Here is a 22,776-nt window from a genome sequence, read left to right on the forward strand (position 1 = left end):
GATCTTGCTGTTTGTGAGTTCAAGCCCCCTTCGGGCTTTGTGCTTACAGCTCAGAGCCTGGAGCCTGCTTTGGATTCTGTGTCTCCCTCTTTCTGCTCCTCCCTAGCTCGCACTCTGTCTCTCTCTCTCAAAAATAAATTAAAAAAAAAAAACATTAAAAAAATACAGTCTTGGGGTGCCTGGGTGGCGCAGTCGGTTAAGCATCCGGCTTCAGCCAGGTCACAATCTTGCGGTCCGTGGGTTCGAGCCCCGCGTCAGGCTCTGGGCTGATGGCTCAGAGCCTGGAGCCTGTTTCTGATTCTGTGTCTCCCTCTCTCTCTGCCCCTCCCCCGTTCATGCTCTGTCTCTCTCTGTCCCAAAAATAAATAAAAACGTTGAAAAAAAATTAAAAAAATACAGTCTTAGGTTGGGGTCCAATTTTGTTTCATGTCTCATGAAAATACAATTGTCCTAATGCCATTTGTAGGAAGGTCATCTTTTTCTCACTGCTATGTTATGCTATCTTTGTCATATATTAAATATCCACATATGCTTTGGTCTGTTTCCTTTTGTTTTTGATTCTCAGCTAAATCAAAGTGTGGTCAGAAAACATATTATATACGTCTAGTGTCTTGAAAACTTTCAAAATATTATTCTATGTGTAGTTATTTTTTTAATTTTTAAAAAATGTTTGTTTATTTTTGAGGGAGAGAGAGACAGAGTGTGAGTGGGGGGGAGGCAGAGAGAGAGAGAGAGAGAGAGAGAGACAGAATCCAAAGCAGGCTCCAGGCTCTGAGCTGTCAGCACAGAGCCTTATGGGGGGCTCTAACTCACGAACTGTGAGATCATGACCTGAGCTGAAGTCGGGTGCTTAACTGACTGAGCCACCCAGGCACCCCTATGTCTAGTTATAATGACTATTTCTGTAAATGTTCCCTAAATACTTGGAAAAAACCATGAACTTTGCAGCTACTTGATTAATAGTTCCATGGTATATCTTTTCCCTCTTTTTATTTTTATCTTTTTGATAACCTTAGGCTTTAGTTTTGTCTTTCTATAAACATTGTTTATTGGCATTTAAAAATTCTGTGTTACAATCTTTGCTGATTTTTTTGGAGCACATAGTCCATTTACATTTAATACAACTGTTGATGTATTTGTTTTCAAATATACTACATTACTCTGTCTTTTCTACTTGTTCCTCTTGTTCTATGTTTCTCTTATATCTTCTACCCTATCTTACTTTTTTGATTGTCTAATTATTTATTAGCTTATATCCCCCATCCTCATTTGGAATATACTATGTTTCTATTCTGCTAGCGGCAATCCTAGTAATTAATTCATGAATTCTTAACTTAGCAAAGTTTAATAATAATACAAACTTTTACTAGCCTGTCACTGTTGGAAATCTTGGGATTGCTTTATTTTTTATTTTTTATTAAACCTCAGCCTGTGTTCAGCTCCAGGCTGAGGATGTGTCTGACTAATTTTACATCCCCAGTGCTTGGGAAAGTGACTTCACCTTTGTCTTAAGGCAAATGCTCTAGCATACCAAGGCTCTGCTTACATCTTCTCATCTGTGTTGGCTGGATGTTCTTGAATGTTCTTGGCCACGTATGTCTCTGTGTTACACCGTTTAATGGATTAAAAAGTCAAGGTAGTGTTTATAGTGGAGGCATATTTTAAGGTTTCAGATATTTATACAGTCAACACTGCTGTTCTGTTTCTTGTTTCCCTTCAGCTCTGATTTTCCATCTGCCCTGGACCTCTAAGATTCGCTTAGCCTTGTAATTGGACCACCGGCTGAACTTTCAAGTAGATCTAGTGAAATTTTCAAGGACTAAGCTTGTGGGTTTTTTTTAAAGAGAATTTAGAGTCTTTATTTATTTAAAGCCATAGATTCAGTTTAGCTTTAATCTAAACAGAAAGTGAAAGACATTTTACAAGTGGAAGAGACAGCAAGAAATAAAGCAACAGCTAATATGTCAAAGCTGGAACAAGAACAGAGGTCAAGGTGTCTGGCTATTAGCAAAAAGGCCAAAATTTTTCTTCCTCTGGAGAGTCAGCATATCAAGTTCAGAAGTTAGGCAAAAGGATTTCCAAAAGGATCCCTATATACATCAGGAGATGTGGGTTGAGAAGCCATAGAGGTTTGCGATGAACTGAAAGAATCTTTAGAGAAAGGGTTCTCAAATGCATTGTCAGCAGATTTGGTAACTGGCAGGGAATCCTGTCTGGGAACTGGCTTTGGTGGTTCATTGGTCTTTTTCAGCAGTTGATTAGCATCAAAGTCATCATGGTCTGCATTCTCCTGAGGAATGCCAACTTTGCTCTTAAAATAACTGGAGAAGGCACTTGAAGTCCCGGAGGAAGTCTGCTCTCCCTTCCTTGCAGGCACAGCAGGTGGCTGCCGAAGTTGAAAGTCCTTAAACATTTCTTTCACTTCTTTGACTTCTTTATCCCCAAGTGGGTCCAAGGCAGTGAAGGCATCACTGGAGGTGTCCTTTGGAGGGCCAGTTCTGGGAGGTGGTTGAGGAGGAGTGACCAGGAGAGAGGAGAGCATAGGAGGGGACTGGGCAGACATAGTAGAAGTTGGAAAAATATTGCTCTGGAAAGGGTTCCCCAAAGGGCTTGTTGATGACCAAGTATTGGGTGCCACAGAGGCTGATGGGCCCCAAACAACAGGGCCTGGAGGGGGAGTTAAAGCTGCAAAGATGAAGGCTACTTCCAACTTGGAACAGCTGGGCTTTTGGTAAAAACAACTGGCTGACTGAATCCTGAAGGCTGACCACTCATTGTGGCTCCCGGTACCACTGACACGGACTGATTGAAGACTAAAGATGTTGGATTCCATGGTCCTGCCTGGGGTGGGGGGTGGGGGGGTTGCTAACTGGTATACCACCTAAACCCGCAAGGGGTCCCACTGCGGTAGAAGCATTTGTTTTAAAGAGATCCAGAGGGTTGGTCTGTAGGGTTGCAGATTGTCCTGTAGGTGATGTCTGGCTGGGAAGTTCTGAGATGGGAGGGGTAAAGATGTCTGATGCAAGCAAGTCTTTTGCTGGAGACTTAGCAGTCCTTCTGCTGGTACTGGTTAGTCCTGGTTTGGTACTTTGTGGAAGTGGGATAATGGCTATAGGGTCATGTGGTGAGGACTGGACAGAGCTTTCCAAGTCCTGCTTTACGCCATTCGGTATGGACAGTCCTTTGGGAGGGCTTCCCACAAAAGGCTTCGGGGAGGATTTGACATGGAAGCCGTTCTGTTCTCTTTCAGATATCCCATTTTGAGTTCTCACTGCTGGCTGTGTTTGTGTACTTGAAAAGGGCCACAGGCCTGCCTGAGCTTCCTGTTTGCCAGTCAGGTTAGAGATTTGGTCAAACTGCTGACCAAAGTAGTTAACATCCCCATTCAGGGGCCTGTTACTCAGTGGAGTAGACAAACTACTCAAATTCTCTTTCTTCTGATCTGAAGATTTGAGAGAATCAAATGAAGAGGGTGTCGATGGGCCTGGCTGTGCAAAAGGATCATCATGGAAAGGATCAGGATTAGGGGTGGGAAAGAAGTTGAGATTGGCAGAAAAGGCATTTTCAGGCAAGAAAGCTGCCTGAGGCTTTGGTCGAGGAAGAGAGCAGGAGGTAATGCCATTTGTTAAGAATGGATTTTCTCTTGGGGCGCCTGGGTGGCGCAGTCGGTTAAGCGTCCGACTTCAGCCAGGTCACGATCTCGCGGTCCGTGAGTTCCAGCCCCGCGTCAGGCTCTGGGCTGATGGCTCAGAGCCTGGAGCCTGTTTCTGATTCTGTGTCTCCCTCTCTCTCTGCCCCTCCCCCGTTCATGCTCTGTCTCTCTCTGTCCCAAAAATAAATAAACGTTGAAAGAAAAAAAAAAAAAAAAAGAATGGATTTTCTCTTAAAGAATTCTGCTTGGTGTCGATTTCAGGGTTTAGATCCACTAACAGGATATCTTTGTTTTCTGCTGGACTATTTAGGTCAGGAGGTGTAGACATGTCCCCAAACAAATCCATCTGGTCAACACCCAATTTTAGTTTGTTAGCTTGGTCATCAAGGGTCAGTAGGGTCTCACTCCTGTTCTCTAGTGCCTTGTTGGCTTCTTCCATCTTTTTCTTTTCTTCTTCCTTTTTCTTTACATTGTAGATAACTTGAAAGAGGTCTTTAAGATCAACAACTAATGGCTCAGCCTGTTGTCCTGTTTTTATGACAAAAAAACTGATGCTGTCCTTCTCCTCCACACACATAACCAAACGCCTGGTTGTCTGTCACATCACGGGCAACGAAAGAAATTTTATTTACTGGGTGTTCATGCTCTATTACCCCAGTTGTTCTCATCAATTATTTTTATCCCAGAAAGGGAAATGTTGACCCAGATCCTTTGTTTGTGTTGTCCTTGAGACCAACCAGCTGCCGCCATTCCCTTTATTTCATCATAGAATCTTGGCTCATTTTATCCCCTCTTGCATCATGCACATCATCAATGCCAATCAGCTTGGCCTTGTATTTTACACCATCACCTTTGAATCTGGCCAAAGGATGCTCATCTGTCTTTTCAGAGCCTTTTTTTTCCTTCTTCGATGGTGCTTTTGGTGCAGCCTGTTGGTCAGGCTGACCATTAGTTGTGCTTGTTTCTACTTCGTTAGACACGGCAAGAAGGCAGACAGCCACCTCCAGCACCAGCAGACGCTTAGTGACACCAGGCAATCCCCGAAGTCTCAGATGAACATAACCTGCCACAGATACCTATCTGTCCCTGAAGACAGTAGGTAAGACCTCTTCCTGAAGCCTCCCCACGTCCCCTCCAGTTCAACTTAAAATAATCTGGGTAAAAGGGTTCGTTGGCCATCTTTGGAGCCTAATATTGTACTTTTCTGCAAGGTATTATTTCTTTCTCCCAAGGTCTAAAGAGCAAACCCCTCATTGCAGGCTTTCTGAATGTCCAGTCTACCATTTGACAAGCAGTAGATGGAAGAAGTCTTGCTTCTAGACTCAGGTCCCTGGCCAGCTAGCGCCTCTGCGAAGCGAGCATGACTCCCGGGTGCCGAGCCTCCAGGCTGCCACAGAGCTGACATGGTGGGCCGCGCTTAAATAGCCAGCGGCCCGGGAACCTGGGGAGCCGGGCGGCCACTCCTGGCGAGATATGGTTCTAATCAGTAAGCTTGTGTTTTTAGTGAATAGATTTCTGAAAACTCTGTGCAATGCAAGCTGTGTATATTGAATTACTTTTCCAGTGGTTCCCATAATAATTTGGGAAATGCATCTGTATAGAAAAAAGGTGGGGTGTGTTAGTTTGCTAGGGCTGCTGTAACAAAGTACCACAAACTAGGTGGCTTAAAATAACAGGCACGTATTCTCTCCCAGTTCTGGAGGCCAGAATATTGATGGGTCTATGCTGTCTCTGAAGGTTCTAGAGAAGAATCCTTCTTTGTCCTTTCCTAGTTTTTGGTGGTTTCCAGCAATACTTGGCATTCCTTGCTCGCAGCCACACCACTCTAATTTCTGCCTCTGTCTTCACAAAGCTTGTGTGTGTGTGTGTGTGTGTGTGTGTGTGTGTGTGTGTGTTTTCACATGACATTCTCCTCTCTGTGTGTCTATGTTCAAATTTCCTTCATGTTTTAGAGATATTCATCACTGGATTAGGGCCCATTTAAATCCACTATTATTGCATCTACAAAGACTCTATTTCCAAATAAGGTCACATTTGCAGGTACCATGGCTTAGAACTTCAACATATCTTTTTCAGGGGTAGGGGGGGAACAACTCAAGTCACAACCTGGGGCAAAAAATGGATCAGGAATATCTTTGAGAATAATATCATCTACTTAATAAAACTAGTCTGATGATTGGGTACATTTCGTTCTTCCACATAACATATAAAAACAAGCCATTCCCCAAGTTCTCTGTCCATCCAGCTGTCTTAGATGGCATTTAATTAAATTCATGGGATTTAGATGTTGAAGAAGTGGCACCATCAACATCTGTGCTCCCTGGTTCAGAGAAACCAGGGAGGAAGAGCCATTTTGTTGAACTCATCCTTAAGATACAAATCACGCATCCAGAGAACATCTGATTTGTCCTGGGATAGCCCATGCCCTCAGGTATTCCATCATCACCATATTAACCTCCATCTGTGGGTGCTGACAAACCCCCAACAAGCATCTTGAAAGCCACTTTGGCCTCTGATGGGCCAACAGTGACAGAGAAAGGAGATCCAGGTTTCAGAAAATCTATCCATGAGGCATGTATGGCGGACTAGTCTCTAGGCTTTGTAATTGTATAAATGGGAAGTCTTAAGACATGATTAAATATATATATCAGCAAATTTACCTGTTCCTTGTTATTGTGGCAGGAAATGTCCCAAGGGCTAATAGAAGATCATGGCTGTCATTAAGATCCTTTATACCCTATGTTGTCACATGAACTCTTTGCTCTCCTTCATCTTAAGACCCGCCACATTCTTTGGGCTGAATATTATCTTCTGACAATCCTTTCTTCACTCACTGCTTAAGTCCAATGAGTTGTTTGGGGCTTAGTTCCCATTATCGCTTGTACTTAGAGCATACCTGTCATAGAATAGTTACTTAATCACATTTGTAGGATGAATTTAAGAAAATATTGACCATACCTTTTATCTCTCAGTTCATCTTTTTCAAAATGTCCCTTTTCTTTTGATTATACTAATAATGGAAACTTGGCCCAAGAGAAATGTGAAAACTTTCCTTCTTAAGGTCTGCTTATGAGATGTGAAACTGGTTCTGGAATGTATCCAAAAGCTGCCTCTTTAGCCACACAGCAGGAAAGTCTGACCATTGGCAGCTTTAGGAGAGAGTGTTTTCCTCGTCTAAACTGGAACAGAGCGCGACTGAGTTCTATAACAGGAAATGCAAGGGTTATAGAGAGTGTCCATTTTGTCTCCTGCCTCCCACCAATATTACAAGAGGCAGGTTCAGAGGGGAAAGAGTGTGGTGCAGGTGGCATGGCAGTTGGTGGAGTACTTAGGATTAGAACAAACTTTCAGGACAGTGCTACTTCCTGCCCCATCCAGACTCAAGCTCAAACTGCAAAATAGTATCAGGAAACCTGAAAGCGAAGAAGTGATTTATGACAAATGTCAGTATCATACAATTTTTTAAAATGATGCTTTAAGATATAATATTGGCCTTGATATACCTTTAAAAATATTAATTTTAATGGATATCTCAAAGGCCTTTCGTGACATAGACCACAGATGTTACCCTGGGCAGGAACAATTGTCTGGCAATTCTCAACATGCAGTCATGCAGAATCCTAAATAAGATTGCCAATCCCTATGTGGTGTTTCACAGAGGACTACCTTGGACCTTCAGCAACATCCTTGCCATAGATCTTTGGAAGTTCTGGTCCTGAGAAGTTTGTCACAGTAGATGTAAGCTCTGGTCACAATGAAAATAAGAGGACCAAGGACATTTTCTGGAAAGTAAGAGAATACATCATCTGACATTGAAATTCAAAAGGGTAGTCACAGTGGAGATGCTCTAGGCTTCTGACTCCTGTGGGCATATGAAGGCTTCTGCAAAGGTGGGTGCCAATTGTGTTCTCTTCCCGGTTCTGACACTGACCGGTGGCATGCATTGATGAGGGGGTAGCTGGGTGCCACCTGTAGTGGGAAAGAGTTATCACAGAGCAGAAGGTCACATCAGAACTGGTTATGTCCATGCTAGAGTGTCCTCACTAGGGCCCAGGGGCAGTTGCTTTCTTACTGGTAGCTTCATCTTCATTCTGCATTGAGCTGGATGTGCTCATGTTGACTTGATCACTAAGGCCTCTAGTGACACTGTCATAGGATGGTGGGAAAGATACAGCAGACACACTTTCAGATTTGTCTGGGAGGGCACAGTTTTCATTTGCCATGAATCCAACAAAGGCTTCATCTGGGGGTGACACAGCCTCCTCCTCAGCCCTGGGCACACCTGGAGGGCTGGAGATTGTCTTGGAGCGGTGCAGCACATAGCTCCGATAGGCCTTTTGAATGACAGTAGCCGAAATGTCTTCTTGCTTCCACCGGAGGGTGGTTGCTATTGGTTCATAAGATGCTTTTGAAACATTAGTTGCCATAAACTTCTCTTCAATGTTTGCCTTCAGAGAATCCAACTCCCCAGATTCTCCCAGAACATTCTTAGTGAAGGCAAAAAGAATGTCCAAACAGTGGATCTTATCTCCAGGGACCAAGGGCAGGTCCATCTGGATTAATATATTCTGATTGGGTTTTGGGATTCGCAGGGGGCCAGAGAGGGTGTCTGCAAAGTCCGAGAGGGCAGAAAAGGTAATAAACTGAGTGGCTTCCGGGTCAAACTTCTCCCAGGTCTCATAAAACATGTCAAAGTCATCCTCACTCAGAGGTTCACTGCTCTCCTGTGTGGCCACATTGAAGTTCTCCAGAATCACTGCGATGTACATGTTGACCACAATGAGAAAGGAGATGATGATGTAGGTGGTGAAGAAGAGGATGCCCACGGCCGGGCTCCCACAGTTCCCCCGGGAGCCGTTGCTGTTGGGCAGATTGGGGTCGCAGTAGGGGGGCCCTGTGTTGAGGATGGGGCTGAGGAGGCCGTCCCAGCCGGCCGACGTGGTGATCTGGAAGAGGCACAGCATGCTGTTGGCGAAGGTCTGGAAGTTGAACATGTCGTCGATGCCAGCCTCCCACCTTACATGGGGGAAGCTGGCCATGCCGAAGATGGAGTAGATGAACATGACGAGGAAGAGCAGCAGCCCTATGTTGAAGAGGGCAGGCAGGGACATCATGAGGGCAAAGAGCAGCGTGCGGATCCCCTTGGCTGCTCGGATCAGCCTGAGGATGCGGCCGATTCGGGCCAGGCGGATGACTCGGAATAGTGTTGGGGAGAAGTAATTTTCGAGTGACGTCAGAATCGCAGAAAATACCAGGCCTTTAGGAAGAGAGGAAAATGATCTAATTAGTACTTACAAGCATGAGCCTTGACAAAGCTGGCCGCAGTCACACTCTCCCGTCTCTGCTCTGTATGGACCTCCATGTGAGGATCTGTAATCAAGTACTCTGGGCCCTCTGAGCATTACATGGTGATTGGCATAATGTGGGGGCTCTGTACATGCTCACTGCATAAATCGTTTGTCTCTGAAATAAGTCCCATCCTTCCCACCATGTTCTTATCTTTCTTTCCTTCCATCTGGAATGTCTTCCTCTTAGTCAACCTCCATGGTCAAAGCCCTACCTTCTGAAGCCTAGCTGGAAGTGATGGCACCATATTCCACATACACACAGTCCTTGTCCATTTCTGTCTATGACACAGGTCCTACTCTTCCTTGAGAATTCAGCCTTGGGACATGCCTTTTCCTCCACCCTTGTCCTGTGCTCTGTGAAGGTCAGGGTCCCTTGTGATTCATTTCCCCATCTCCTACTGGGAAGATTGACTTAGTTCCTGGCACATGGTCCTGTGGATAATTGTACAGAGCCTGGTGTTAATTACAAGGGGGGCCTGAGGAGTTGGGCAACTTGCTGACAGCTAAAGCAGAATGGCTTTGAATGGCCAGCTGTCTACATAATGGCTTGCATTTGTTTCTTTCATTTCCAGCTGTGTTTGAACTCTATGTTAGGGCCTGCAGATAGGCTTGTTTAGGGTCAGTTACAGCCCTCCCACCCCCAACTACAAACAAAGTTGGAAAGATGAAGAATGTATATGTCTCCCTATATGATATCTAATTTGAAGATTTGTGGGACACAGGGCCCACCAAAGATTAGGCGAGGCCTTTAGGTCAGACAGGATTCGAAACCTCTTAGGACAAATGGTGAGGAGTGTGGTGGCCAGCTCTCTCTCTCTTTGCCAGGGTTCCCTTGACCTTCGTCTCCTACTTGCCTTTTTTCATATGAATATGGGTGGTCACAGTATTGTGTTGGAAGGAGGAAGGAAATGGGAAGAGATTCAAGAAGCAATTATAATATTATATCATAAAATCTTTATGAAAGCCCCTCTCTTAAAGTCAATTTAACTGGGATATTTTTCTACAGTGTGGGGTACATTATGTTTCTATATAATCTACTAAGATTCTGCCAGCCAACCAGTTAACATGTACTTCAAGGGATAATGAGTCTTCATACCTGTAGCAATTAGGTACTCAATACATGTCTTGCTGGTGGGAAGGAAGAAAGGGAGAGAGGGAGGGCAGGGGGGTGAAGAGGTGGGTTCTTTCACTAGTTTTCTAGCTGCCTCTATGACTTATTTCTAACCAGTGGATGGTGTTGCTGTGTGGGTCATAGGAACTAGCAGTTAAGGTGTCCCCATCATAGATTGGAGTACTTTGAGTATATTTATTTCTATAGAATTGATATGGGAACCCACATAAGCAAGCTCTTTTCTCTATTATAAAATCAAAATGGCCTTTAAAATCTCTCACTTTGGGAAAGCAAACAAACAAAACAAACCTCCCACAAAAACCACCAGCAGCAGGAAAACAAAGCAAAACACAAAAATAAATGTAAACTCACCAACAAATAAACACAACCCAAGGCTGTGTTTCAGCACCTGGGTGGGGAGATTGATTAAATGCTGCCAAGTTGTATTTAGATGCTGTTAGCTTTTGATGGTAAATCAACAGAAAATGAAATCCACAGCTATGCCATGACATGAAAAGTAAGCAAGTTATGATATAACAGGTCAGGATATATTTATAATGCAAAGTAAAGCTGGCGCGTGGGGTTTGGCCTTTGTAGAGCCAAACTTTGCCTTAAACCACAAGCAGGCCAGGAACACTCTCTCGGTTATTGTTGGAAAGCAGCTAGTTCATTAGAAAAACATTAGCCTGGTCTGGGGCGCTTGGGTGGCTCAGTCGGTTAAGTGACTGACTTCGACTCAGGTCATGATCTCGCGGTTTGTAGGTTCCTTTGGCTCTGTGCTGACAGCTCAGAGCCTGGATCCTGCTTCAGATTCTGTGTCTCCTTCTCTCTCTGCCCCTCCCCCACTTGTGCTCTGTCTCTCAAAAATAAATAAGCATTAAAAAAAAAAAGAAGAAGAAGAAGAAGAACATTAGCCTGGACTAAATTCAGCTCTGCCCTTTACAAACTGTGTGACCTTGTATCACTTTCTTAATCTGTGAGGCTCAATTTTAAATTCCAAGATGAGGATAAGAACACTCCAGAGAGCTATTGTGAAGATCCAAGGAATGCATCCCAGTCCTCAGATGTCAGCAAGTACCCAGCTATGGTGGCTCCATTCCCCACTTTAGCTTCTGACTTTATTAATTTTCTCTGAACACTCATTGGTCCCCCAAAACTGGGCCTATCATTCAACACCCACACTAGGCCCTAAGAGCATTGATCTCTTGGCATTGATCCTTTGATTTTTCTATCACTCACATTCCCTAAGTGGACAGTTTTATAGAGATTTAATTCTAGATCCTTGACTTAAGAATCTCCTTTGTACAGGCAGTTTCTACACTATACAGTAGCACTGAATAAATGTCTCCTGATTTTTAAATTATTAGGGTTGGACAATCATTGTTTAAAATTTTTTTTTTTTACATTTATTTATTTTTGAGAGACAGAGAGAGACAGAGCACAAGTGGGGGAAGGGCCGAGAGAGAGGGAGACACAGAATCCGAAGCAGGCTCCAGGCTCTGAGCCATCAGCACAGAGCCCGATGCAGGGCTCGAACTCACGAACTGTGAGATCATGACCTGAGCCGAAGTCAGACGCTCAACCGACTGAGCCACCAGACGTCCCTGGACAATCACTGTTTTATAAGAAATTTCATTTTGAAATAAAGCTCTCATATAACTTAAAAAATCTCCTTTGAACACTCTTAGTATTTCCCACTCTTCTGGCAACCACCTCCTTTTCCAGAAAGTATTTTATGACTCACCTCACATCACACCACCCATTCTTCACTTTGAAGGCCATCAAGATAAGGGAAACTCCATCATCTTATTTTCTCTGGAGGAGTGATTATCCCTAACAGCCCCCAAAGCTCAGCCAAATGGGCTATGCACACAGTAGGTGCCTAAAAACCCTTCATGACTGCATGGAGAAGGCCGATGGAAACTCTCCATTTCACCGAGAGGCCCAGAGGCATTTTAAACCTGCTGCTCTTGGAAAGCAGCAAATACTGGGCTAACACGTAATAGGTATTGGACAAATGTGTTGGTTGCCCTCTTGGTTTTGAAAACAACAACCCAAACAACCCCAAGCAGAGGCTGGGCTTCCCCGCCAGCTGTGAGCCCACTTACTCCCAATGGAGAGGACCACGACAATGAAGTCAAACACATTCCAGCCATTGGTGAAGTAGTAATGCCGTAAGGCGAACACCTTCATGACACACTCTCCCGTGAAGACAGCCACAAAGAACTGGTTGACTTTATTGAGGATTTTTGTCTTTTCTTCACTCTGGTCATCAGTCTCCACCATCATGGTGATCATATTGAGGCAGATGAGGACCATGATGATGATGTCAAAAGCTTGTCTGGTCACAACGTCAAAGACAAAGCCCTGGTACTTGTTCTGAGAAAACAAGAGATGGTATATCAGGGCCTTACTGGCCAACATACACAACGCATCTAGAGAGGCTGTGCTCTCCACAGATGGCTTTCTAAAGCCTGTCTCTCTTGTCTTGCTCACACTCCACATCCAGAGAGAAGCCAAGTCCTGTCCTTACTCCTTTCAAAATCTTATCCTTAGTTGATTCTACCTCAATGCCTCGATTCAAGTCCTTGTTATCTTTCTCACCACTCTGACGTCATCAGGCACTTTGTCCTTGCTGGTGCTCCATTTGCAAAGTCTTTCCCATCCCTTCTCTTGGCTGTCTAAATCCAAATAGTCTGGAGTGATCCATTTTTCTTAAGCCCCACTTCCTCCAGGGAGATCTCCCTAATCACATCATACCACATTGCTCATTTCCTCTTTCCTCCCACAGACTTTGTAGTCAGTCTTGAGTTCTAGCATTTCATGTGTGCTTCTCTTCTCTGCTAGACAGTGAACTCTTTGAGGAAGGGGCCATGTCTCATTTAACATTGTGTTCCCATAGTGCCTGCATAGCATGAGTTCAAGAACTGCAAACTCAGAGCCCCTAGGTGGCACAATCAATCGAGCGTCCAACTCTTGATTTCAGCTCAGGTCATGATCTCAGGGTTTGTGGGGTCAAGCACTACATTGGGTTCCACACTATTAGTGCAGAGCTTGCTTGGGATTCTCTCTCCCTCCCTCTCTCTCTGCCCCTCCCTTGCTCATGCGGCACTCTCTCTCTTGCTCTCTCTCACAAAAACAAACAAACAAAGAACTGCAAACTCAGTGGCTGCTATTCTCCCCCACCCCAGGTACCCCAGGTCAAAGGGACAGGCTTGGGGTCCTTCTCTTTTCCCATTGTATCTTCCAGAACTTTGCTCCTCCTGCAGCTTGCACAACCCTTCCTCCTCTGAAGCTTGTGTCATTTATGTAGCCCACCTTTACCTCTTCTTCACTGCTGACACTTGCCAACCTCCTGGTCCTTTGGCTTCATTACTGAGGAGTGAGGCTTTTGGCCAGATATGGCCTCTCTTGGCTACTACCTCTTGGTTCCTTAGCTAAATCTCTAATAACCCAGCTGTTCCTAGCTTAAAGAAAAATCTTCCTGAACCTTACAACCTACCACCCTACTCCTCCCCTCCACTCTTACAGTAAATTCTTAAAGGCATGTTGTGCAATCACTGTTTCCCACTCACTCCAACATAGCTTTTGTCCCCATCCCGCCACCGAGATGGTTCTCATTCAGATCACCGATGACCTCCATAATATAAGTCCATGGACACCTGTTCAGCATTGCTTGCCACACATGCCACGTTGAAACTATCCTTTCTTGGTTTCCATCATCCCTTACTTTCCTGGTTCTTTTCTTGCCTTTCTGGCTGCTCTGTTTTGAGTCTTCTATATGCAACCCATAGATGTTAGAGCACCTCAAGGCTCAGTCTAGGCAGGACTCTTCACCCTATTCTTTCTCTCTTAGCAATCTCTCCAGCCTGTGAATTAGTAAGTACCTGACATGAAATAGATCCTCAATAAATAGATGAATGAATGGATGACAGAACGGACAGCTCTGAATTACCCATACCTCAAATAAAATTAGAAGGCCAATCTATTGTGTATCATAGGCACTTACTGAATGTGTACTATGTTTGGGGCTCTGCATGAGTGGAGGCAGAGAGGACCCTGTCATGAGTCTCACCAGGGGGCTCACAGAAGCTGCAAAGCAGACAGAGAGGAGAAGGGCTGTGACAGAGGCTGGATCTTGTTTTCTGCTTCCTGGTGGGGAGGGGTTGCTACTCTGTGGGGTTGGAGTAAAGGATCAGACCCAAATGGGCCTGGATCTTGGCATAACTGCTGGTCCGTGTCTCTTCTGGAGTGGGAGGGGGATTGCAGAGCCACGAATAACTTCCATTTCATCACTGAAAATGGCAAGAAAAATAAAGGCCTAATTATGACCACACAACTTGTAATTGAACAGAGCAGGTGACAGCATTACTGAGATGTGGGCATTGAGTTCGCCCCAGATATTTGTATGGTGGGGAATGGAGTGGCTTGCTGCTCTTGGCTTAGCCTGTGGGCAGGGATCACTTCTCTGCAACCCTCAGTGCTCTCAGAGATGATGAAGTGGGTGACTGATGATGTGATATTGTAGAGCCTATTATTTTCCTATAAAGGGGAGTATGTGAAACCTGCTTTTAGTAATTTCTATAGCAGGGGATGTTACAGAATGAGATTTCCCAGTCTTGTGGAAGTCTTAGTCTTTGCTATGGATGAAGCATAAAATTTAGAACTTGAGCTTTGCCAGTAGTGTGGAGGTGTGTGTGTGTGTGTGTGTGCGTGTCCCAGGTTGACCCTGCTGTGAAATGGCACCCATGCACCTATGGAGCAGAACTACTGGGTCAATGCTCAGCTTTTATCTGACCAGTCAACATATTGGGACTACTAAGGGAAGAAGGTGAGCATTCCAGTGCTAATAGTCTAGTGAAAAGAGAGCTGGATCTGGGAAGGTGAGTCTTAGGTGGGAGTGGGAATTTCTCTTTTGGCTTGGGTCTGGCCTTTGAGGAGGGCAGATGACCAGGCTTGTCCCACTGGGTGGTGAATACCAAGATGTTGCCTGCCATATGGATGCCAGCCAGGAGAGAGGGCAGGGGAAGGCTTTGGGCCCTGGAGAGCAGCCATATGCAGTTGTTGCTTGGGCCCCTGCTCTGCTAGTTTCCCCTTTGGGACCTCTAAGACTTCAAAGTCTTAATTAAATGTTCAGGTCTTGCCTCAGCTATGATAAGGGAAAATTATGTTGGCTGTGCTTGGAACAGAGTATTAAGGAGAGAGCCGTGTTCCTCCACTAAAGCTAGGACAGTGTTGATAGTTAATTAGTAATACACCCCCTTCCCATCCAAAGGGATGATGAATCTCAGAAATACAGCTGGGCTGTGATGTCTCACTTTCCTTATCCATGTGAGGGCTTCCCTGAGTGCCAACCTTGGAGGGTCTTGGTTATGGCTTAAGCGGGAGAAATGGTGATTTCATTGTAAGTCTTCCTGCCCAACCATTGTCTTCCACTCTTATTGTAGTGCCTGGAATTTCAACATTAGGTTCCTGCTTTTGTATTAAGATAGTGTCCTCTCCAGGGCCCTTTTTTGAAATTCGGTTAATCCTATCTCGGGGAAATTGTTCTCCTTGACAGGAGGAAGGTATGGTGGCCTGTGGGGTTGGTTGATAAAAGGGGAGAAGCTGAGATGTTATGGAGAGATTGAGCAGTGTATAGGGCAAGGTACCAACATGATTCGCCAAGGGATGTCCCTAGCACAGACTCCTTAGTGTCTAGTTCAATTGTGGACTCAGCATTGGTCTAGGCACCAGTGATGGCCAGCAGGGACTCAGCTGCTTTATTATCTGTAAGCCTCAGGATCCTTCTCCCCTGACTTGATGCTGATTGGCTGGGCTCAGTCATTTACCTACATCTTTTAATTCTGAGCCCCTTCCTGCCCATTAACCTGGCCGACAGAGGGATACTCCCTGAGCCTTAAGGGCTTTCCCTTAGGTTCATTCCACCCCAGTTATCTTGATTCTTATGGGGATTTGGAAGGAAATCTCTGCCTCTACAGAGGTCTGAACATCCTATCACCCCTCATTGTAACACTTCTTTTTATTTTTTATTTTATTTGAGAGAGAGCATGAGTGGGGGAGAGGGGCAGGAGAGAGAGAATCTCAAGCAGGCTCTATGCTCAGTGTCGAGCCTGACATGGGGCTCAATTCCATAACCCTGGGATCATGACCTGAGCCAAAATCAAAAGTCAGATGTTCAACCAACTCAGCCACCCAGACACCCCCATTATAACACTTCTTATTAGAATTGAGCATAGTGATACATTTGTGACCACTGTTTCCAAGTAAAATACATCCAAAAACCATAGCATTTTTTTCCTCCTGTAAATGTTTTCAAGGCTGTGTGCTCATGAAGTTTTTAGTCACTTATGCAAACCCCATGCCTTGATTTAGAAATCCTAATGCCATGGCCAACAGAATGTATGTCTCTCTAATTCTAGGGAAAGGTCCACTCCTTTGTTGCAGATTCTTAGGTTTTGCCCTGGTGGGGGGAAAGGCTAATGGCATTGTGCCCTATGCAGCACCTGTAGTTTTCTTCACAAATACCACATCTTAACCACAGAAAGGTTATGTAAAGGAACAAGATGCCAATTCCATTCACTGGAGTGGATGGCTCAGAAATTCTTGGAAGAAGTTCAGTTGTACATTTCCAGCATAGCAATACTCCCACTCCCAAACCTGTTCATCCACTCTCAACAGAGGCCAACTAGAGGTTTGACATTTTCCATCTTCTGGTGGAGGACTGAGAAGAACTTAGGTGATAACACGTATGGTTTGGGTGTTGCATTTAATGGAGAAATAAAATGGCATGTCTCTTAGGGTCTTTGTGAATAAAGAATAAAAGTGGAGTATGGCTCTAAGTTTTGGTTAGTCTAAACACAACTTTTTATTCCTATTGTGCCACTTGACCATGACCATCACTGGGGCCAGGATCCCAGGGGGCTGGGTTTTGGCCATTTCCTCTCTGTCTACTATAGGGATGGGGTGGAATGTAGGGTGAGGCTGGAGATTTATGTATGGAGGCTAGATCATGATGTACAGCCACACAAACCCTTCATCTCAGGGCTCTAACCACCTGTACTATCGTTTAGCCTAACCTGTTCCCAATCTTGTGATTTAACCCTAAACTGGTTGAGGAACTCAGTACTTCCTTAAACAGGTCAATTTGGAGTAACTGTAGGAGATATATTCACTCCAGAATACCACAGTTGCTTCTTTCAGTCTTCTCATTCCTTGGGTCTTGGAACTCTCGTTACCTTATCCCCAAACACAACCCAGATTTACTGCTTCACAGAGAGCACTGGTCAACCCCTATGCAGCACAGGCACAGGCACAGGCTGTCACCTGGATTTCCAGACATACTCTTCTGGATGGACGCTCTGGGGCTTACCAGGGGCCGAGGGATGGGCTTCTGGGGCTTCTTGGAGCCCAGCTTCTTCATGGCATTATAGTACTTCTTTTGCTCCTCTGTCATGAAGATGTCCTGGCCCCCTAAGTATGAGAGGGGATAGCACACACCACTATTATTAAAGCAATGGAAATTTCCAGGGATACCAAAATCAGAGCAGGCTGGAGAAGAAGTACATCTCCTCCTACTCCCTTCTCTGTAGAAAGACATGTCAAGGCCAGAGTCAAGCAGCGTCTTGTCTGGGTGCCACAAACAGTGACAGAGTGGATAGGACTGAGCCCCAGCTCTGACTCCCTGCCTGGGACTCTGGAACAAAGCCTGTTTCTCTTCTTCAAGAACCCAGAGGTGTTGCCTCAACAGAGTAGGGGGCATTTGAGAGTAGAACCCCAGGAGAAGGTAAATATCATTTTAAATCTGAGCCTTAAATCTAGCCTGCTCATTACAGTCAAATCCACTAGGCTTCTAGAATCACAGTTCCTGCCAGGGGCAAGAGCTTTCTTCAGGGCTTCTGGAACAAAGACCCTGAGACCCAGCCGCTTAACCCCTTTCTGAAGAGGAGCTGAGGACTATTACTGACTTATCCAAGAATTCCTTGGAGAATTCTTGATTGGTTCTCTTAAGGCCCTGCCACATGTGTTGCCCTCTGCGGTTACAGTTAAATTCCACTGTTGGAAATGCCTTCTTCCCTTAGTTTTGGGTTTTCTTTAAGGACCCTCTAGACCTCCTCCATTCAACCCCTCACCTTTCACTTCCTGACATAATTTGAAATCTTCCCATCTCAATAGCATTTTCATGTAAATCAGTCACTGCAAATGTGGGGATGCGGGCTGAGATCTGTGGAGATCTATGGGATTTCAGAAAATTTGTGGGCACAGAGGGCTTCTGGGGAGAAACATCTTGGTGGGGCTGGAGGCAGGGGCAGGAGGTTGGGAGCACTTGGTGGGGACACACTGAAAATTTGGAGCAAGGAGTCAGCAAACACAGTTTCTCCCCCAATCTGATCACTGGCTTTTCTCATTCTATCACCTAACATGGCCAGCTCCCTGTCAAGGCCTCAGTTTCCTCATCTGTAAAATGAGAGAAGGGATTGCTTGAATGGTCTCAAAACCCTCTAGGGTGCTGATGACACTGGTCAGCCTTTACAGCTACCTTGCTGAGCCCCTCTGGGACAGAGAAGGGCCCCACTTCTTATCCCCAGAACTCTGGTTGAGGATTTTCTGCAGATGGGATGCCTGCACCATTGGACATTTATTCTAAATTACAATAATAATACAGTAGCTCAGCCCTAAACTAGGTGCTTCTTGTACAGAGTTTTATTTACCTCTTACCAGAATCCTTGTGTAGGTAATATTAACTCCATTGAATGGATGAAGAACCTGAGGCTCAGAGAAGTTTTTAATATTGCCAGGGTCAGCCATATAGTGATAGTTGAGCAGGGAATGCAAGCCTAGGTTTGTGTCATGTCACAACCAATTCTGGGCTCTCAATGCTGTGCTATGTGATTTATCCATGTGACCCTTTTTTTCTCTGGATCTTGGCTTACATAAGTCTAAAGTTCTGCTCTATCCACCTCAAAGGAATGGAGGGGATTAAATGAAAGGATTAATGGAGGGTAACAAGAAAGCATTTTATACCTTTAATGCCCTCATATTGTAATGGAAACATGGAAGGTTATCTGGGATTGGATTCCTATTCATCAGAGTCAGCATCCATGGAGGTGAGGGTCTTCCTACCCTTCCCAAGGAGGTTGGGATTCTGCCAACATTGGAGCTCTGGCCCTTCCTGAGGCCTCCTGGATTCAGTGCTCTGGGGGGTCATAGCCCCAGACAGAGGCAGCAAGTGCTGGGGCCATTTCTTTCCCTGTTGATATTTCCCAAGGGTCACCTGGGACATATCCAATGCACCTGGTTTTAGCTGGGAAGACCTTGGCATTCTGGGAGAGAGGGTGGGGACTCAGGCAGGAACAGGGTCGTTTCTGACACAGAAAAATGTAACTCTTCTAGCAGCAGCCCCAGGATATCAGCAGGGGTGAGGGCTGTGCTCAGGGTGCAAAGGTGGGAGTTGGTATTAAAGGTCAAAATTGGGCTCCCGGTCAGGCATGAGGGCTGCGAGTAGTGTTGATTTTGGTCATGAGGCCAGGGGACAAGGAGTGGAAGATTCACCACCACTGCAAAAACACCTGAGCCCCACTTATCTTTTTTTTCTGTTGATTGAAGTTGTCAATTATGACCCCAACGAAGAGATTGAGTGTGAAGAAGCCACCGAAAATGATGAAGATGACGAAGTACAAGTACATGTATACATTGTCCTCCCACTTGGGCTGCAAGTTCACCTGTGAACAGACAGAGTGAGGCATGGAGAGCAAGTGGGTGTACGTTTGTGCTCATCCCTGAGACAAGGACACGGATGTGGGTGGTTTATTTGGGAGCTGATCCCAGGAAGCAGGAATGAGGGAGGGGGAGGTTAAGCGGGAGAAAAGTTGATGAAGGGGGTGTTGTTAAGCAGGCAAGCACTGGGGGACAACAGGCACTTTATCCTGTTGGGGTTCTCCAATAAACTGTGTGGAACACACCTCAGAATTGTACCTCTAAGACACAGGGAAGCTGGAACACTTCTCTACAGACTCCCAAAACTTATCTGTGAGGCAGCCCCTTTGGACATTCAAACCCCGCCTTTGGGGGAGGGGTTGCCGAGCGAGCCGTAAGGCACTGAAGAAAGTCAAGTCTCAGATGAGAATCAGAAATGTAGCACGTTGGTGGATTCAAGAGGCAGGCTGAGGGGATCTGGGGCAGGGCATTGGCACTGTCTGCCACAGCAGCAAAGGGTCTTGCCCCAGCAGCACCCATCTCCTCCACCTGGCTGATGTGACAGTACCCTTGTCCTAGCCACCACGCTGTTCCTGCCTCTGCCCAAGAGTGCCCTCGTACACAGTTCTGGAGTGGTTATCTGATACTTTCCTCAATGGTGAGCAGAAAAGCTTCGAAAGCCTGGGTAGTGTGCCTGGTAGGGGAACAGGTGCGGTTGGCTTAAACACTCAGTAGAGGGCCAGCTGGACACTGCTCCAGGGAGGGACAGGGCCAGGCTGTTGGGGGACTGCCTCTTCTGGTACCAAGGCCACCCTCAGTCCATTTCAAATAGACTGATGTGAGTGGGATGCACGGAGGGGCAGGCAGTCGTCATAGCAGGCTGAGACTCACATCTCGGGAATCAACAGCTGCATACATGATGTCCATCCAGCCTTTAAAGGTTGCCTGGAAACAAGGAGCAGAGGCCACTCAGTGTCTGCCTATCATCTACACTGAACTCTGTTTTGATTCACTTATTTGTCTGTTTTTCTCATAAAGCATGGGACCCCTGGAACCAATCTTCCATGTGTGCCAGGGCTAAGCACAGTGCCTGGCACACCACAGCTACCCAGGGATTATTTGTTGAACAAATGCATGAACAAATAGTGGGATGCATGAAGGTGTGGGTAACTGCGTGACAAATATATAAGCAATTGCATCAACCCCCGACTGAATGGAGGACTGAGTGAACAAGATGTAGGCAAGATATGAATGCATGAGTGAATGGAAGTGTAAATGTGTTTGCCTGTCATCACCACCAGCACTTTCTATCCTTACAATAGACTGGAATATTACCATCTAGGAGAGGATATGCAGTAGAAGACTGAACAGGGGGCTGTATCATGTCTATTTTGTGTAAGTAGTGAATTCTAAGTCATCACCTGATACAATCCCATTGAAGGTTCATCCCTCCATTCTATTCTACCATCCCACACTTGTCTAATTGCACCACTGTGCACCACTGTGACATTGAATCAATTGGTGAGGCTCTTTGGCCTCATGCTAGTCCATAGGAATGGGGAGTGACTTCAGCTCACACTGAGTGCTACCCCTTGCAAAGTCTCTACATAGCATTTTGTGGAAGACCCCAGACCTTCCACATTATCAAGCAGCCAAAGGAAGAAACATGGTTGATCTCAGGACTCACCACCTGCAGAAGGGCGAGGTAACCCATTGCAACATTATCGAAGTTGACCTTCATGTTGACCCAGAAGAAGCTGCCAGTGTGGTTCTGATCTTTACAGTCAGACATGTTATTCACGATAGATAAAGGCACAAGAGAAAGGTTTTCATTGGTTTTGTTGACGCACCGCCCAAACTTCCCAGCAAAGAAGTTCACGCCCATGATGCTGAAGATGAGCCAGAAGATGAGGCAGACGAGGAGGACGTTCATGATGGAGGGGATGGCGCCCACCAGGGCATCTACCACCACCTGGGGGGAAATGTAAAATGTAAAAGGATATGGAACTCTTCTTGCTGGATCCTACTTCTGTCTACACTCACTCAGCCTGCTTCAAGACCAGTGGCTTTTGGGAGCAGAAAGAGAAGTGGGTTAATTAGGGCAATAATTCAGACTCAGAAGACTGAGAGACTCTTGGTAGCTGAAGATGGCCTTAGATCTTCTCCCTAAACTTCATTCCAAGCAGGTTTTAGGATCTTTCTCCAGGACTGAGAAGACGGGTGAACTTACAAGTACACGCATGTTCATATAAGGGTGTGAGTGTGTGTGTTGTACTTGCACATACAGACTTCTAGGACCTTGCTTTATTCTTAAATGCAATTTTAAAGGAGCTTTAACAAATACAGTTTAAGGTGTGCTTCGGTCAAGAATCACTGAAAACCATATTCACGAACTTGCTTATTTGTAAAGCAGCAACCTTGAGGTAACATAAACTTCAGGGACACCTGGGTGGCTCAGTCGGTAAAGCGTCCGACTTCAGCTCAGGCCATGATCTTCTGGTTTATGGGTTTGAGCCCCACGTCGGGCTCTGTGCTGACAGCTCAGAGCTTGGAGCCTTCTTTGGATTCTGTGTCTCCCTCTCTCTCTGCCCCTCCCCCACTCGTGCTCGCTCTCTCTCAAAAATACATAAACATAAAATAGAATAAAATAAAATAAAATAAAATAATAAATTTCAAACTATTTCAATCATAAGCTAGTGTTTGTGAAGGTACAAATGAATTTTTAAAGTCTACTTTTTTTTTTTTTTACAGAAGATTCCATGCTAAAAAATGTAGAAGAAATGATTTAAAAAAAATAAAGTCTACTTTTGTTTTTGAAGACAGAATGTCTTCTTTGAGTCAGTGTTGGAAGAAAGCAAAACCTCACTTTCAGTACCTGGAGCCTTTTGTAATTATGAGGAAGAGGAGGAGGACAAATAAAGGTCCCTTGTGGGGGGGGGGGGGGGGGGGGGGGGGGGGGGGGGGGGGGG

General features: G+C 45.4%; 2 protein-coding genes across 2 annotated transcripts in view; both read right to left on the minus strand.

Moving 5' to 3' along the window:
* Positions 1-1,956: 1,956 nt before the first annotated feature.
* LOC121033996 (disabled homolog 2-like) lies at positions 1,957-4,514 on the minus strand. The gene is made up of 3 exons (XM_040480758.1): positions 3,878-4,514; positions 3,068-3,637; positions 1,957-1,970 (listed from the first exon to the last, which is right to left on the minus strand). Exons 1-3 carry the CDS (start codon positions 4,227-4,229, stop codon positions 1,957-1,959), a joined length of 936 nt encoding a protein of 311 aa, XP_040336692.1. The 5' UTR covers positions 4,230-4,514.
* Positions 4,515-7,152: 2,638 nt separating this feature from the next.
* SCN10A (sodium voltage-gated channel alpha subunit 10) overlaps positions 7,153-22,776 on the minus strand; it is a 94,390-nt gene continuing 78,766 nt past the window's right edge. Inside the window, exons 22-27 of the mRNA XM_040479826.1 lie at positions 21,495-21,779; positions 20,699-20,752; positions 19,696-19,833; positions 17,484-17,588; positions 12,220-12,490; positions 7,153-8,909 (exon numbers count right to left, since the gene is read on the minus strand). Coding sequence (XP_040335760.1) covers positions 7,696-8,909; positions 12,220-12,490; positions 17,484-17,588; positions 19,696-19,833; positions 20,699-20,752; positions 21,495-21,779 — 2,067 coding nt within the window. The 3' untranslated portion in view covers positions 7,153-7,695. The remainder of the gene's footprint in view (positions 8,910-12,219; positions 12,491-17,483; positions 17,589-19,695; positions 19,834-20,698; positions 20,753-21,494; positions 21,780-22,776) is intronic.

This window comes from Herpailurus yagouaroundi, unplaced genomic scaffold (genome assembly GCF_014898765.1).
Source record: "Herpailurus yagouaroundi ecotype Mexico unplaced genomic scaffold, PumYag 159, whole genome shotgun sequence".
NCBI classification, from domain to species: domain Eukaryota; kingdom Metazoa; phylum Chordata; class Mammalia; order Carnivora; family Felidae; genus Herpailurus; species Herpailurus yagouaroundi.